Here is a 17,582-nt window from a genome sequence, read left to right on the forward strand (position 1 = left end):
TTTGGGAGCAGTGATATTCCCATGCAACCTGATTTTTAGGTTTACTGATTGCTTTTAATCTACTTTAGCTCTACCTCTCTTTGGATTGTCATGATCGCAAGTTTTGCAGACACCATGTCTCCAGCTGTTGTTTTTATATCCTCATCTCTTCTATCCTGAATCTATTAAACAAAGACAAAGAGCCTTTGAATTGACATTTGTTTTAAATGATCACTACATCCAGCATTTTAATTATTTTACATTTCCAACATTAACTTCTTAAAGCAAAACATACACAATATGAAGTGCATAGACATCGAGAAGTTTGAATTGCAATCATCCTATATTCTAAAGCCCCTATACCATCAACTAGACATTCACAATAATCTTAAATACTGTTGAAGTATATACTGTAACTCCTGAAAGAAGTCAGAATTGGTAGAATCAAAAATGGAGAAATGCTGGAACTATTGGATATGTTTCTGTCAGCAGGACACTAGATCAGGATTCATTGGAGCTTGTTTGAGGTTAGGGAGTATTTATGAGAAGCTTTCAATGGAAAGTTAAACATGCTTACAAATAACTCAGGAGTAAAACAATATGCTATTTGATAGGATCAGCTAGTTGGAGCAAGAAGACAATGTAATAAAGCCTCCAGAAACATGGCAAACCACCAGAGTTGGCAACCAATTTGACATCTGGCATCAGGTTAGGTCCTTGCCATCAGGAACAGTGGGTTGCATTAATAAGAGATTTAGTCTCATTCCCAGCACCTGTTGCACTGCAGCCATTGTTCTCAATCAATGCACTGTCAAAATGCTTGGCATTATTAATTCACAGTATGATTGCACAGAGTAAATCTTTTATTAGCCTGAGGTAGGAAGATAGCAAATTGTCCTGACCCTTTCTGATGGCATTTTCGCCTCCTTAATGTTCTTAAATAAACTCAACTACAGGCAAATAATTTGAAACAGTGGCATCAGTCAGAGGGCAGGAATGTAGGATCTCCTAGCCCTTCTCCTTATATGCTATTAAAAATTTTTGCACTTTTTCACTTTTTTACACTTTCACGCAGTTGCAATGCAGCCCAAATTTAGCTGTCACCATTCCACAACCGTTCCAATAGATGAATCGACTCATCAGAGCACTTAACCGCATTCATTCTCGTGGGGATATGCCAGCACCATTTTCAACTTTCACGAGCACCCACCCGCCCTCACCCCCACCCCATAACCACACTTCTTACCTTCTCCCAGTGTCTTGCCCAGTGTCAACTTGTGTCGGTCAATCATCACATCCTGCAGTTTCTCTTTGAGGTCATCACTTATTCCCAAAGTGTTCACTGCAACAGAATGAGGAAAGGAACAAGTTATTAGTAAAGTCCCTGCTGTTCAGTCAGAAAGCTGAATTGGTCCTTTTATCCACTTGTAATAAAGTCAAACAAAGCTTCAATGATAGCAGAATTGAGCTGACCAACAGTTACAACCTAGACTGTACTTTAGTTAAGGATGAAAAGACATGGGAATTGTGTGTCCAAGACAGTATTAAATTGGGGGAAGATTAACTACCACAATAATAGGCAGGAATTGGGGAATGTAGGTTGGGGGTGGCTGTTTGTAAATCTATATCTGGCATGTGAAAATCTTTTAAAGGCCAGTTAATTAGAGTTCAGGACCAGCATGATGGGAGGCATAGTGGCTCAGTGATTAGCACTATCACCTCACAGTACAGGAACCTGTGTTTGATTCCAGCCTTGGGTGACTGTATGTGTGGAGTCCGCTGCATTCTCCGTTTTTCTTCCACAGTCCGAGCATATGCAGATTAGGTGGACTGGCCATGCTAAATTGTCAATAGTATCCAGGGATGTGTAGGCTAGGTGAATTAGCGATGCTAAATGCAGCTTTATGGAGAAAGATTGTGTGGCTGAGTCCAGCTGGGATGTACTTCAGAGGGTTGGTGCCTCTTTATGCATTGTAGAGGTTCTTTGATTCTATGATCGGTAAAAATGAAGGATAAGAATTGAACCTTGGATATCAAGAGGTAGTCAAAAAGAAAAAGGAGGCAAGCATTTGGCTTTGGAAACTGAAGACAGACAGAGTCTTTGAAGAATACAAGATAGCAGGAACAAACTCAAATAAGGAAGTTGGAGAGCTAAAAGGGGCTATAAAATATCTTTGGCAAACTGGATTAAGGAAATTCCCAAGGTGTTTTCTGCATATATAAAGAGCAACAAGGTAACTAGGGAAAGGCTAGGTCCACTCACAACGAATAAATTGCATTAGTAATTCAGAAAGGAGAAGGACATGGTGTGTGGGGAGTCTTGGGAGGGGTAACATTGATATTTGGAGGCATAGCAATGTGAAAAAAAGGAGGTATAGTGGTGTTTTAAAACGCATTACGGTCGACAAGTCCCCAGGGCCTGATGAGATATCTCCCAAAATGCTGAGGAACGCAGGTAACGAAATTGATGGGGCCTTGTAAGAAATCTTTATAGTCTCCTTAGTTATAGCTGACTTTTGTTTAAGAAGGTGAACAGGGATAATCCAGGAATTGCGGGCCAGTGATGTTTATGTCAGTGGTAGGGAACGTATTGGACAAGATTCTTAGGAATGGAATCAGCTCAAATTTGGAAAAGTATGGACTTATTAGTGATAGGCAGCACAGCGTAGTGTGGGGCAGGTCATGAATCACAACCTTGATTGTGTTTTTTGAGCATGTAACAAATTCATTTTGATGAGGGCAGGGCAATCAATGTTGTCCATATGACAAGGACCCTTCTGGCAGGCTGATTCAAAAGGTGAAGTCACATGGGATCTGCAGTGAATTGGCAAGACGGATTGAGAACTAATTTAGTCATAAAAGACAGAGAGTAGATGTGGAAGGGTGTTTGCCTGACTGGAGATCTGTGACCAGTGGTGTTCAGCAAGATTCAGTGTTATTTGTAATATATAAATGATTTGGAAAATAACGTAGCTGGCCTGATTAATAGGTTTGCAGATGATACAAAAATTGGGGGAGCTGCGGAGAGTGGGGAGAATTGATGCAGAATACAGCAGGATAGTAATTGGCAGGAAACTTGGGTAGAGAAATAGCAAATGGAGTTTAGTCCAGACAAATGCGAGGTGATGCATGGATCAAATACAGAAGGGAAATGCACAGTATGTGGCAGAACCCTCAGTAGCATCAACACACTGAAGACATACAGGTCTACAACACCCTGAAAGTGGCAATGTAAGTTGTTAAGGTAGTCAAGGTGGTGTGTGGCATGCTAACCTTCTTTGAATGGGGCATAGAGTAGAAAAATTGGCAAGTCATGTTGCAGCTGTGTAGAGTTTTTGTTCGGCCACATTTGAAATATTGCCTATGTTTCTTGTTACCATACTACCAGAAGGATGTGCAGGTTTTGGAGAGTGCAGTGTTTGTAACGAGGTGAGTCAGGTAGACCTCATAGAATATGAGTTCTCTGATTGAGGCTTTTAATCTGATCCAATCAGGGAGCCCTGACTGACAGATATAAACCGGTTTGTCAGACATCTTGACACTCTGGAAGTTGACTCTGATGAGTCTGAACCAGATTCAAGGACTTTTCACTTGTCAATAAAGGGTGACTTTGTTGCAGGATACCGGCCTCTGTGAGGTTACTTGAGTGGCTATGAAAGAACAGCACGTCCTGAACAAATGCATTCACAACAGGTGTGTTTGAGCTTGGGTAGGCTTTGCTTACATCATGCTGTTATTTGGTAAGCTTGACCTGTTCAACCCTGCTGTTAAAGACTGGATCCAGTGTGTGGAAAGATTGTGATATTGTTGTGATGTTGGGTAAAGTAATTGTGGATTGGAAGGCAGGACATTAGAATTTAATGTTTGTAAAATGCTAGGGGAGAAAGCATTGTGTGGTCCCTTTAAAAGATTGTGCTTTTTTATGCTTAGAGGTTTAAAATGGATGTATGTGAAAAGCACCTTGAAGGTTTGCAGGTGTACAAAGGGCACCCGAATTGAAACATTTGTATCGCAAAGCTATACAATTAGCAGACGAAGACAAGCTTTTGGATTTAGCCAAACAATTTGAACCAGGCCCTTAGATACCAAAGAACCTATCAAATTTAAACCTGATGTTTTTGACAACCTAGGGCCAATCTGATCGTAAAAATAAAGAAATATCGTCAAGGGTATAAAAGAAGGGCGCAATTGGAAAATTTTGCAGAGCTAACTGCTATCAGCTAGAGATAACACCTCTCAGCTCCTAGAGAAAGCACCATCTATTTACAGTGTTACCAATGATGGGAAGAAGAAAAGACAGAACAAGTTATGAAGAAGGCATTCCTGACAGAAGGATCTGATAAAGAAGACACAGAACGTTCCAGAAGATGTAATCTGGCTGAAATTTCAGGAGACTGAATTCTATTGTTATAGAAGTGAAACTTATTTTTACTGGAACAGCATGCATTTAGAATCTTGCTGCAGTTGATAATAGTTAGTGGCGAGGATTTATTCTGTTTGTTATTATTAGTTTAGTTAATTTGTTAGATAAATAAGAGTTAGAGAAATAAATTGCTACTTGTTGACTTTAAAGTGAGTGTCAGGGTATTATTTTATTTAACCACTGGAAGTTGCTGAAAGGCAGGTTACACCATTTTTCACGTGCTCCTCTTTGGGTGTTCCTGTTATAGTTCTTAGCGGGGGGGGTCAACGTCCGCTTCATAACATTTTTTTTTCCAGGAGAATTACAGTGGGAAGATGAAAAGCAATGAGTAATTTGCCTGACAGCCTGTGGACCTGCAGCTTTTTCAGTTTTTCAGAGCCTGCTTTTCCTTGAGGCAGCTGTCAAATGTTGATGGATTTTAGTTAAGGAATATTGTGACTGCAAGCCTCCTGTAACTCTGAGCAGCTTTTGTTCTGTCTTGGCAATTCAAAAACCAGTGAATTCGAGTCAGGACTTTTGACTAGGTTAGGATGACATTTGACTAGGTTAGAGACATGTAACTTTGGGTTAATCCTTAATAAGATGCTGAGACACCAGTTGGTATATGGGATTAATGAGTTAACCATGCGAAAGTGCCCACTAGCTGAAGTCAAACTGGACATCAAGCCGGCACGACAACTGGCTTTATCATTAGAAAATGCAGCAAGTGGAGCATATGGGTTACAGGGAATTCTGATGGAAGTGGACACCCTTGCCAGTCCGACTGAGCTTGGGGAGCACCACTTGAAAGAAGGCATTGGAATGGTCTCACTCAGGGCATATCCTAAACAGAGGGAGTCTAGGTCAGCCCACAGCAAAATATGTTTTAATTAGAAAATGGCCGCTTGATCATTAAATACTCAAGCATTTCTTAGTAAGGTCTAGGCCTAGGGACTAGTAAAGGAGCCAAGGCCACATTGCATGTTGACCAGGTAGGACTTACATGATTCTACAAGGCCTGTGCAGTGCTATTTGCCTTACTGGTAAAAGTAGAGGCAAAAATCAAAATGCTGGAAAGCAAAATCCAATTTGCGGAAAGGGTAGCAATGGTCATACTGATTGTGAGGCCTGACATGTTGATTCACCTTTGTGATGGTTTTAAACAAATAGTAAAATGCTTTTCACAGCTGGATAAATACCTAATCCCTCTCAAAGAGGATTTATACACAAAGCTAGTGGGGGGATTGTCCTTCACTAAGCTGGATATGAGCCATTGGTCTTATAGTATCATAGAATCCTTATAGTGTGGAAACAGGCCATTAGGCCCAACAAGTCCACACCCACCATCCGAAGAGTATCCCACACAGACACATTACCTTATTACTTTACATTTCCCCTAACCTACATATCCCTGAATACGATGGGCAATTTAGCATGGCCAATTCACCTAACATTTGGATTGTGGGAGGAAACCTGAGCACCTGGAGGAAACCCACGCAGACACAGGGAGAATGTGCAAACTCCACATAGTTGCCTGAAGCTGGAATCGAACTCGGGTATGTGGTGCTGTGGGGCAGCAGTGCTAACCACTGAGCCACCATGTCGCCCTAATGAGGATTCCCAGAATTATGCTACATTTAATACCCATAAGGATTTATAACCAATGTACAAGGTTGCCATTTGGGATATTGTTAGCCTGTGCAATATTTCAGCGGATGATGGAGAAAATTTTACAAGGCCTACCCGAGTTTGGCATTTATCTGGATGATGTGCTAATAACAGGGTGGACCAATAAGGAGCACTTGGAGAACTTCGATAAAGTGCTTTGTTATTTTTCCCAGGTGGGCATATGCCTTAGAAGGGAAAAATGTGTTCCTGTCACCCCAAGTGACCTACTTGAGTTACGGCATTGGTAAGACTGGGTTACACCCGTTAGAAGATAAAGTGAGGGTGATCAAATGTGTCCCAACTCCCATACTGTATCAGAGCTTGAGTCATTCCTTGGGCTGGTGAATTATTATTGAAAGTTCATATATAATCCAGCTTCCATCCTGGCAACTTTGCATCAATTCCTAAAAAGAAAGGGTCAGCTTTGGAAATGGCTGCATAGTCAAGCCATAGCTTTCAGGTAAGTGAAGAAACTATCATCCCCTTAGGTGTCGGCACACTCTGATCCCAAGCAAGATCTGGTGTTGACATTGCAATGCCTCCCCGTACGGGATCGGAGTAATATTAGCTCAATCGAGAGGAACCCTCAATAGCATATACATGCAGGACTTTGGCTAATGCAGACTGTAAATACATTCAGAGAAAGAAGGAAGGTTTGGTAAACATACTTGATATCAGGAAGTTCCACCAGTACCTTTTGTGGATGTAAATTTGTAATAAAAATACCCGACAAACCCCTGTTAAGTCTGTTTAGTGGACAAGGCAATGCTGCCCACAGCATCAGGCCAAATTCAGCAATGGACTCTATTACTAAATGCACATAGTTACAAGTTGGAAAACCGTCCAGGAGGCCAAGTAGTGAATGTGGGTGCATTGGGCTGTCTCTTGCTGGCAGAGACACCACGGTGTACCACCAGTGGGAAGAGTCCGTAATGGTTTTAAATATTCTGGACACACTTTCAGTCACAGCAGAACTGGAAGAACCTGACCAGGTGCTAAAGCACCTCCTGAGGAGCCATAGGGAATAGAACCAACTGATATCCTTGGACTCCGAGGGTAAGGGATGTAATGATTGTAACAAGGTCAGTCAAGTCAACCAATCTAGTCCAATCAGGAGCCCTGACTGATAGATTAAAAACAGGAATGTCAGTTATCCTGATGCCCTGAGAGTTGACTCTGACAGACTATACCAGAGTCAAGGATTTTCCAAGTATAAATAAACAGTGATTTAGGGACGGGATACTGACTTCTTCTGGAGTTATTTCAGAGAGGGGATAGAAACAGCTTACCAGGATGTTGCCTAGTTTGAAGAGAATTAGCTATGAGGCGACATTGGACAAACTTGGTTTGTTCTCATTTGAACATCAAAGGATGAGGGGCAACCTGAGAGACGGTTACAAAATCATGTGAGACATGGATTGTCAGAATCTTTTTCCCAGAGTAGAAATGTCAATTAGTGGAACATGGGTTTCAGGGAAAAGGTGGAAATTTTAAAGGAGATGTAAGATGCAAGTTTTCTTTTTACATGCAGGGTGGAAAGTGCCCAGAAAGGAGGTGATGAAGCTAAATGCAATAGCAACATTTAAGAGGCATCTCAAAAGATATCTGAAAAGGCAGGGAATAGAGACATATCGTCTGTGTAGAGGCAAACCGTTTTTAGTTTAGAAAGACATCATTTTTCAGTGCAGACTTGGTAGATTGAAGGGCTTTTTCCAATGCTGTACTGTTCTTTGACAGAACCCTTAAGGATTATGAAACTGTTTGATAAAGGTAGATGAGGTGCAAAAGTTGGAGGCCAAACCTTATTTGTCATGAATAAATCCAGTAAGGAATTCAGGAGAAACTTCTTTAACCAGAAAGTGACTATTGATGGAGTACATGCAATTTGAGTCGAATAACAGATGTATCTCAGCTAAGGTTGCTAACAATTTAGGATTGCCCAGCAACCTCCTGGATTTAAAACCAAATCTCCTGGACAATGCTGGAAGAAACCCAACAGAAAAATCAAGCATATAGGAATTTCTATATTAATTGTTCCTGTTGTATTTGTTATGGACATTGTGGAGGTGGGAAGAAAAATGATGTTTGCTAGCAGTTGGAGGCAGAAGATCTTATGATGCAATCTTAAGAAATATGTTTGACTAGCATTCTGATTTTACAAGAAATATTGATAAGAAGGAAGAACTAGAATTATGTGCAGGTGGTGCAAGCTAAAGTAAATAGCATAGAGGTCAATGTAGAGGATATAAATCTGCAGTTGGGCCATATAGCTTGTCCCTGTGCTGGAAATGTAACTCAACAGCGTATTGGTCGTGTCAGTTAAGCCATTATCCAGAGGCCTAGACTGAAGCTCTGGAACATGAGTTCAAATTCTAGCAGGGTGGAACTTAAATTCAATAGACAACTCTGGAATAAAAATCTATTTCAGTAATGGTGAATTTTAATCAATTGCCTTTAAGTTCAACTGATTCAGTCATGTCCTTTGGGGAGGGAAATCTACCAACCATACCTGGTCTGGCCTACATGTGGCTGACCACTGTCCTCTGAAATGCCTCGTAAAATTCAAGGACAAATATGAAAGGGAAACAAATGCTGCCATTGATTTCCCATCCCATGAAAATCGGACATCATCTCATTTCTCTTAATATTGTAAAAGCTCAGCATGATTGTACCTTTGAATACCCTTGATTATTTATTACTGAATATAGGGAAATGAGACTGTTTGGTCACTCTAGTTAAGAAGAGGCTACTGGCTTGGAAAAGCAGATTAGATAGACAGGTGAGGTGATAAACAGCAGAAATCTGAGTGCGGATGAAGTTGTTTGATGTCAGGGTGACAGACGCATCCAGGTCCTACCAGATGTGTGTAACTTATGTGACAAAAGAATTGCTGTGTTTGAGAATACTATCGGGCATTAATTGAAGCCTTTGCAATGTGGATTTATTTCAGGGATCACCAGGTGGTTGCTTGTACCACCTGCAACCTCCAGTATCTGTTACCACGATGCCAGTACCAACCTATGCTCTGGTACAAGCCAGAGTCCCCACCAGCAATCTTCAGAACATTGCAGCCTGATTTGAGCCCCGGGTTTGTTTTTGATTAGTATTCCATGCTTTCTGTACATCAGATTTCCAATGTCTAAGAACAGAAACACAAGACAAGTAGCCCCAGTTTGAAATAAATCAATTCCTATTTACTGAATGCTCCTTAGAGAAATGTTATGGGAAGAGGGTCAAAGGTCAGAGTTCAGCCAAGGCCACCCAAGAGCATAAAACAGATTGGAAAATGCTTGCACATCAGGACTTCGAATAAATTAGTGCTCAATTATAATAGAGTAGCAGAACCACAGGCTGAACAAACATTCCTAGGCTTTAAAGTTGAATTGTTGTGGTGTCCAGTTCATTTCCAGAGGTCAATGGGAGCTCCATTCCCACAAGAGAATTCTGAGATGAAGGACTGAGCAAGGTAAAGATTCAAACAGGAGACTTAGGCTGATTCTATTTCGGATTGTTTCCCACAGGATGCAAGCACAGGGAACAGTGGGAACAATTTCCCATATCTGGAATATTCAAACAGCTCTGAGTTTTGAACATCTGTGTCCAATTTGTCCTGCGCTCCAAGAAGACTCTCTTGTGTTTTTTTAAACTTTATGGTAATAGTACCTCCTGAGGCAAAACCACGTGCTCTCTCATGTTACTCTTGGAGCAATGAAGCACCTATTCCTTGCTATGGGGTATTGTATGGTATGTCTGACAGGACAGCAGATTTCCAGCTATTTGTAGGTAATATAAATTTCAATACTACACCAACTAAAGACAGACATAATTGAATTTACGTAGCACACGTTATGACTTCAGGATGTCCAATATTCCTTGAAAAACATTGAAGCATTTTTGAAATGCAGCCACTATGGACATGTTGAAAAACAGCAACCAGGTTATGCACAGCAAGATCCCATAGCAGCAGTATTATAATAATCAAATCTCCTGTTTTTTAAAGGTTCCTTCACAGGAAATGGGAGCTGGTGAGCAATGGCAAACGGAATTCAACCTATATGCATGTAAGGTGATGCACTTAGGGGAGGGTTAACAAGACAAGCATCACAATATGAATGGTAGGATTCTTGAACGTACTGAGGATCAGAGGGACCTTACAGTTCTCTGAATCTAACAGGACAGGTGGATAAGTGGTAAAGCAAGCATATAAATAATTGCCTTTAGATTAGATTAGATTACTTACAGTGTGGAAACAGGCCCTTCGGCCCAACAAGTCCACACTGCCCCGCTGAAGCGCAACCCACCCATACCCCTACATCTACCCCTTACCTAACACTATGGGCAATTTACCATGGCCAATTCACCTAACCTGCACATCTTTGGACTGTGGGAGGAAACCGGAGCACCCGGAGGAAACCCACGCAGACACGGGGAGAATGTGCAAACTCCACACAGTCAGTCGCCTGAGGCAGGAATTGAACCCAGGTCTCTGGCGCTGTGAGGCAGCAGTGCTAACCACTGTGCCACCTTTTATTAGCAAGGTACAGATTGAAAGAGTAAGAAGGATATGTTATAACTGCATGAAACTCTAGTTAGGTCACATCTAGAGATCTGCATGCAGCTCTGGTCACATTATAGCATAATAATTGTACAAAAGAGGATGCAGAGGAGTTTTACCAGGATGTTGCCTGCGCTGGAGGGTCTGTGCTATAAAGAAAGATGCGATAGGCTGTAATTGTTTTCTTTGGAGCAGTAAAGGTTGACAGGCCACCTGATAGATGTATATAATGTTGTGAAGGACATATATAGAATGGATTTGAAGACACTTTTTTTCCATTAGCAAGAGGTGAATAACAAGGGAGTGTGAATTTAAGGTAAGAACAAGGACAGATGATGAGAATTGTTTTTACTCAGAAGGTGGTAGGAGTCTGGAACTCAGCCTAAAAGGATGTTGCTGGGAATGGAGGGTTTCTGTCATAAGGAGAGGCCAGATAGACTGAGCATTTTTTCACTGGAGCGTAGGAGGTTGAGGAGTGATGTTATAGAGATTTTTAAAATCATGAGAAGTATTGATAAAATGAGAGGTAAGTGTCAGTTCCCGAGAGTGGGGGACTTCAAGACGAGGGGGCATATCTTTAAGTTGAGTGGAGGACATTTAAGAAAGACATAAGGGCAATCTTTCTTTACCTAGAAAGGGTTTCATGTGTGAAATGAACTTCGACAGGAAGTGGTGGATGCAGGTCCGGTTACAATGTTTAAAAGACATTTAGATAAGTACATGAATAAGAAATGTTTGGAGGATTTGGGCCAAGCGCAGGCAGGTGGGACCAATTTAGTTTGGGATTATGGTCAACATAGACTGGTGGGACTAAAGGGTCTGTTTCTGTGCTGTACAACTGAGTTACAGCATAGGAGGAGGCTATTTGGTATGTGACCAATTCTCTCTTGAATGTATTGACTGAACCTGCTACCATCACATTCTCGGGAAGTGTACTTCAGGCCCTAATCACTCACTAGGTGAAGAAGTTCTTATTTTGCCAACTGAATTAAATTTGTGCTCTTTTTGTTCTTGAACCTTTCTCCAATGGGAACAGTTTATCCCTATCTACACTGTCCAAATCCTTCATGACTTTAAATGCTTCTGTCACATATTCTCTCAACATTCTCTTCAAGGAACAAAGAAGTTTGACAGGCTGAGGCAAGTCTCTAGGAATTAGTCCAGTTAGATTTGGCAAGTTGGAGATTTAGCAAGATGGAATTAGATATGGAGATAGCTAAGTGGTCAATTTGAGACCATCACCTCTGAGTTTGTATCTGATTTTGTTTTGGATTCAGGGGCTGAAGGTTGAAATGGATACAAACAATGCTTCACCTCATTTCTTTGTGAAGTAACACAGGCTTTATTCAACACTTGGCTTGTGCTTTGGTCCTGTGGATGTGTTGGATTTTCCTGAATTTCAGCCAGTTTCCGCTGCCAATGTGTGGGCTTGGCAGGGGACAACCTGCCTCAGTTTCCTGCACTGCTCTTATTCATTTCTGCTCCAAAAGAACCAAACTCTGACTTCTCAATTGAAGGAGCACTGTGGTTCTGGATTGTTAGGCCATTGGCCAAAATTAAAAATAACATGTAGAACGCTCACCACACCCATTTCAGTCTTTCCCCATTGAAAAAGAACATGAATGTGCTCCAGTCAGTGTCACTTACACAGCTCTTGTTTGCTGAGCTGCACTTTGCATGAAGCTTTGGAATTTTGCTGTTCATGTTCAAATACTTTTGTAGCCTCATTGCTATCTCTCTAACCTCTTCCAGTCCCTACCATCCTCACGAACTCTATTTTCTTTAATCCCTATAACCCTCCTTATCTCAGTAACTTCCAGTAGCTCCAGTGTGCACCTTTGCAGTGGACAGTGTTGTTAAGGTCAATTTTTTTTTGCATTCTTGTTTGCAAGGAGAATATGGTGAGCCTTCTCCTAGAACCACAGGTTACAATTTAATCAAGTTGAGTGGCTCGCTAGGCAAGAGAGCAATACAGCATGAAGCATGTTTGAGGAGTTAGAATCACAAGACAGACTGGGTCAGATGACAAGCTATCTTTCCCAAAGCACCTTTTTGAACTGGATGGGTTTTTAGGCAGCCTCTGTAACAGTGTTAGAAATGGGGTAAAGTGTTGATTTTGCAGATATAGAAAAAGCATACAGAAAAGGGGTACAGCAAGAGAACTATTAACCCTGCAGGTATTTAGGGACTTTTCAGTGTATAATTGTGGTTAATTAAATACTAACTTTGGTGTGTAATTACTATAACAAAAAGTTATTTTTGTAAAATTATGCTTTCAGCAAAAAGCTGAGATAACTGAAATGCTTGAGCTATACAAAATGATACAAGTTAATGAAATGTCCGAGGGTGGAACGTACCAGCAGATTTGATACAAAATGTTAAACCAGATCTTGACAAAATAAATGTATGTGTCAGCATTTACAGAAAGGAAGGTTGCCAACCTGGGGAAGGGGGAAGTAATAAGGGTGGAGCGCAGCTGGGCAGTGGTCTGGTACAGTAAGAGAGATTGGGTAATTAGGAGTCTGGAGAGATCACCTCACTCAGCTCAATGGGTATAACTGTATACTAACCTAAGTTCTAATTTGCTCATTCGCTTCTGCATTTGATGCCCTTTCTTGCAAGATCGTAGAATAAATTGTCTTGTTTCCAGTTTTGGTGGTCTCGTCTAAATTTTATTAAACTTGTTTCTAACAACAGGACGTCCCAAAGGTGGAGTCAGCACTCCCAGCAGGGTTGCAAGCTGAAATTTGGGGGTTGCAAAATCTGAGGCAGTAATCACCATCAAGGAACTCGAATTATAACAGCCTTGTTCCTGCTCTAACCTCACCTCTCAGCTCTCATTGGGGGTGGCAGCGGTAGGGGTCTCACAGTTGTCAAGCTCAAAACAGAGTCACAGTGAGAAAATATTCAGAAAGCACTTTGTAAACACTGTTACAAACTCCAATGGAATAATTTGTCTGTTTCTGGGCACTAATTCAGCAAGAATGTGAAGACTTCTGGCAAAACTCAGAAAAACACTTCTGGCAATCGGTTAAGGGTTGAAAACCTTCGGTGGGGTGGATGGTTTGGGGGAGTTGTGACTAATCTGATCAGAAATGAGAAAATTGAGAGGAAATCTCACCACTGTGAGTAAGCTAGATAGAATTGAGAGTGAATTGGTAGAAGTGTCGCAGAGTACATCAATTCGAGGATAATAAAAAATATAACACTTACTTTAGGAAAATCAATTGAAGCAGCAAGTGGCTATGATCTGGAATATACTGCCGAAGTATATAGGGGGCAGATTCAATTATGACTTTTGAAACAAAAATGAAGGGGAATCGAAATTGCAAAGATTCAGAGAAAGAGTCAAGTGGTTGTGGCACAGAAAGCCTGTTTCTGAGCTGTCACCAAAGAATCTAAGAACTGTTTCATTGTCACTTATACCAGAATTATTTTAAAAATACATTCCAATTGCTATGATGGATTGGAAATTCTTATTCTGTGAAGAATTAGCACAGCCCTGAGGTTACTTGCCAACTAAGATAACAAATACTTTATTGGACCATGTTTGTGCTGACCATGATGCCATTCTAAACTAATCCCATCTGCCTGTGCATGCCTCATATCCTCTATTACCTGCCTGTTCAGGTGTCTGTCTAAATATCTCTTAAACATTGCTATGGTATCTGCTTCTACTACTTCCCTTGGCTGTGCGTTTCAGGCACCACCCACTGTGTAAAACAACATGCCTTGTACACCTCCTTTAAACTTTCCCCCGTCACCTCAAACAAGTGCCGTCCTGGTATTGATATTTCCATCCTCTACACGCCTCTCATAATTTTGTGTACCTCTTCAGGTCATCCCTCAGCCTCCGACACTTGTGAAAACAATCCAACAAATTTATCCAATCTCTCCTTATAGCTAATACACTCCAATTCAGGCTACATCCTAGTAAACCTCTTTGTGCCAGCTCCAAAACATCTACATCCTTCAAATAGAGTTGCGATCAGAACTGGACACAGTCCTCCGATATGGCTTGACCAAAGTCTTTTCCAACTGCAGTGTGACTTGCCAACTTTAATACTGAGTGCCCCGACTGATGAAGGCAAGTATGCCAAATGCCTTCTTTATCACCCTTATCCAGTTGTGTTGCCACTTTCTGGAAGCTATGGACTTGCACCCAAATTTCCCCATTTTAATCAAAGTTCCTAGAGTCCTACCATTTATTGTATACTTTCCCCTTGCATTCAACCTGTCAAAATGCATCACCTCACACTTGCCCAGATTAAATGCTATCTACCATTTCCCCATCAAACTTTTCTACAGATCTGTATACTGTTGTATCCTTTGATAACCTTTCTCACTATCCACAACTGCACCAATTCTCATGTTGTCTGCAAATTTACTTATCAGACCATCTACATTCTCATCCACATAATTTCTATGGATTATAAACAGCAAAAGTCCCAGCAGTGACCACAGTTCACAGATCTCCAGTCCATAAGACAGTAAGACACAGGAGCAGAAATTAGACCATTCAGCCCATCGAGTCTGCTTTGCCATTCCATCATGGCTGTTTTTCAACCCCATTTTCCCACTTTCTCCCCATAACTTTTGATCCATTTAGCAGTCAAGAACTTTTCTATCTCTGTTTTAAATATACTCAATGACCTGGCCTCTACAGCCTTCTGTGGCACTGAATTTCACAGATTCACCACTCTCTGACTGAAGAAATTTCTCCTTATCTCTGTTCTAAAGGGTCTTCCCTTTACTCTAAGGCTGTGCCCTTGGCTCTTTGTCTTTCCTGCCAATTGAAACATCTTCCCAACATCCACTCTGTCCAGGCCAATTCAATCAGAAAAATAACCTGCCACAACTACCTTCTATGACCAAATCAATATGTAATTTACGACCTGACTGTAGATCTCACTGTAGACTTAATGTTCTGGACCAGCCTATCATGAGGGAACCTGCACCGAACAAATTCTGCCACATTTTGGCCTCTGACAGTAAGGGAGTCTCAGTCAATATTGGGGGAGTTAAAATCACCCAGAATAAAGAGGCTGTTATTTTTACATCTTTTCATGGTTTGCCTACATATCTGTTCCTCTTTCTCCCATTGACTATTGGGAGACCTATGTAACTCCATCACTGTGATTTCATTTTATTCCAGAACTCCACCCATATTGCCTTATTGGATGAGCCTCCAAGATATCGCCTCTTAGTGCAGTTGTAACATTTTCCTTCATCATCTGTGCAAATCGCCAATCCCTCTTACATCGCGGGCCTGGAACGTTTAAACCCTGGAATGTTGAGCTACCAGCCCTGGCCTACTCTCAACCAAGTTTCTGTCATGACGACAACATCATATTCCCATTACTAATCCAGGTTCAAAGGTTATCTGCCATATCCATTATACTCCTAGCATTAAAATAAATACAGTTCAGACTGTTAGTCCCACTGTATTCATTAACTTGGCCCTGCCTGTTCTTCCTATTAGACTTACTTGATTTAACTTCTACCTTCTCAATCATTCCAAACGCTGACTGACTGCTCTGGCGCCTATTCCCTGACACACTAGTTTAAACTCTTCAGAGTGGCACGAGCAAAATTCCTGCAAAGATATTGGTGTTCCTCCAATGTAGCTGCAATCTGTCCTTCTTGTACAAGTCCCACCTGCCCTGGAAAAAATCACAATGATCCAGATATCCGAAGCCCTCTGCTGTTGTACAGGATATTGGTTAGGCCACTTTTGGAATATTCCTTACAATTCTGGTCTCCTTTCTATCAGAAGGATGTTTTCAAACTTCAAACATTGAAGTTGCCAGGTTTGGAGGATTTGAGTTATAGGGAGAGGCTGAATAGGCTGGGGCTGTTTTCCCTGGAGTGTCAGAAGCTGAGGCAGAGGCTGAGAACCTTAATAGAGGTTTTTAAAATCAGGAGGGGCATGGTTAGGAGAAATCGACAAAAGTCTTTTCCCTGAGATGATGGAGTCCAGAACTAGAGGGCATAGGTTTAGGGTGAGAGGGGAAAGATATAAAGGGACCTAAGGGGCAACGTTTTTGCAAGAGGGTGGTATGTGTATGGAATGAGCTGCCAGAGGAAGTGGTGGAGGCTGGTGCAATTGCACCATTTAAGAGGCATTTGGATGGGTATATGAATAGGAAGGGTTTAAAGGGATATGGGCCAAGCATTGGCAGGTGGGACTAGATTAGATTAGGATATCTGGTCAGCATGGACGAGTTGGATCAAAAGGTCCGTGTCCGTGCTGAATATCTCTATAACTCTACACGAGCACTTTAACCATGCATTCAGCTGTATGATCTTCTTATTTCTGGCCTTACTAGCATGTAGTCCAAGGAGGAATCTGAGATTACAACTCTAGAGGTCCTCCTTTTCATCTTCCTACCTAACTCTTTAAATTCTGTTTGCAGGACCCTATCTTGCATCTTGCCCGTGTTATTAGTACCAATATCTGGTATGACCTCTAGCTGCTCACCATTTCCTTTCAAGGCATCCTGTGCCCATCAAACACATCCTCTTGATCCTGGGACCAGGGAGACAGCATACTGCCCTGGAGTGTCTCTTGTGGCCACTGAGATGCCTATCTGTAGTATAAAATCCACTATCACTGTTCGTCTCTGACACTTCAACGGTTCCCACTCCCACCCACTTTACAACTGAGATAATTGTGGTGCCACTACTCTGGCTTCTACTGTTGTTTTCCTGAAAGACCATTATCTCCATAACAGTATCTAAAATGGTATATTTGTTTGAGAGGGAAATAGCCCTTGTGCACTGCCTGCCTTTCCATACACTTAGTCACCCATCAACTGGCTGAAGCTTTGATGTGACCACATCCCTGATACTCCTACCCCTAATACTTGCTGCCTCCTGTACACACCTCACTGCATCCAACCAATCTGTGTGGTTTGGCAGGAGCTACAGGGGGACACACTTCCTACAGACAAGTAGTCAGGGACATTTGGCTTCTCC

General features: G+C 41.6%; 1 protein-coding gene across 2 annotated transcripts in view; it reads right to left on the minus strand.

Moving 5' to 3' along the window:
- The window catches only part of axl (AXL receptor tyrosine kinase), a 219,242-nt gene that overhangs the window by 57,400 nt on the left and 144,260 nt on the right, over nucleotides 1-17,582 (minus strand). For both annotated transcript variants that reach the window (XM_072549154.1, XM_072549155.1), the window contains exon 13: nucleotides 1,226-1,321. In XM_072549154.1, the coding sequence (XP_072405255.1) occupies nucleotides 1,226-1,321 (96 nt within the window). The remainder of the gene's footprint in view (nucleotides 1-1,225; nucleotides 1,322-17,582) is intronic.

This window comes from Chiloscyllium punctatum, chromosome 29, assembly GCF_047496795.1.
Source record: "Chiloscyllium punctatum isolate Juve2018m chromosome 29, sChiPun1.3, whole genome shotgun sequence".
In the NCBI taxonomy this organism is placed as follows: domain Eukaryota; kingdom Metazoa; phylum Chordata; class Chondrichthyes; order Orectolobiformes; family Hemiscylliidae; genus Chiloscyllium; species Chiloscyllium punctatum.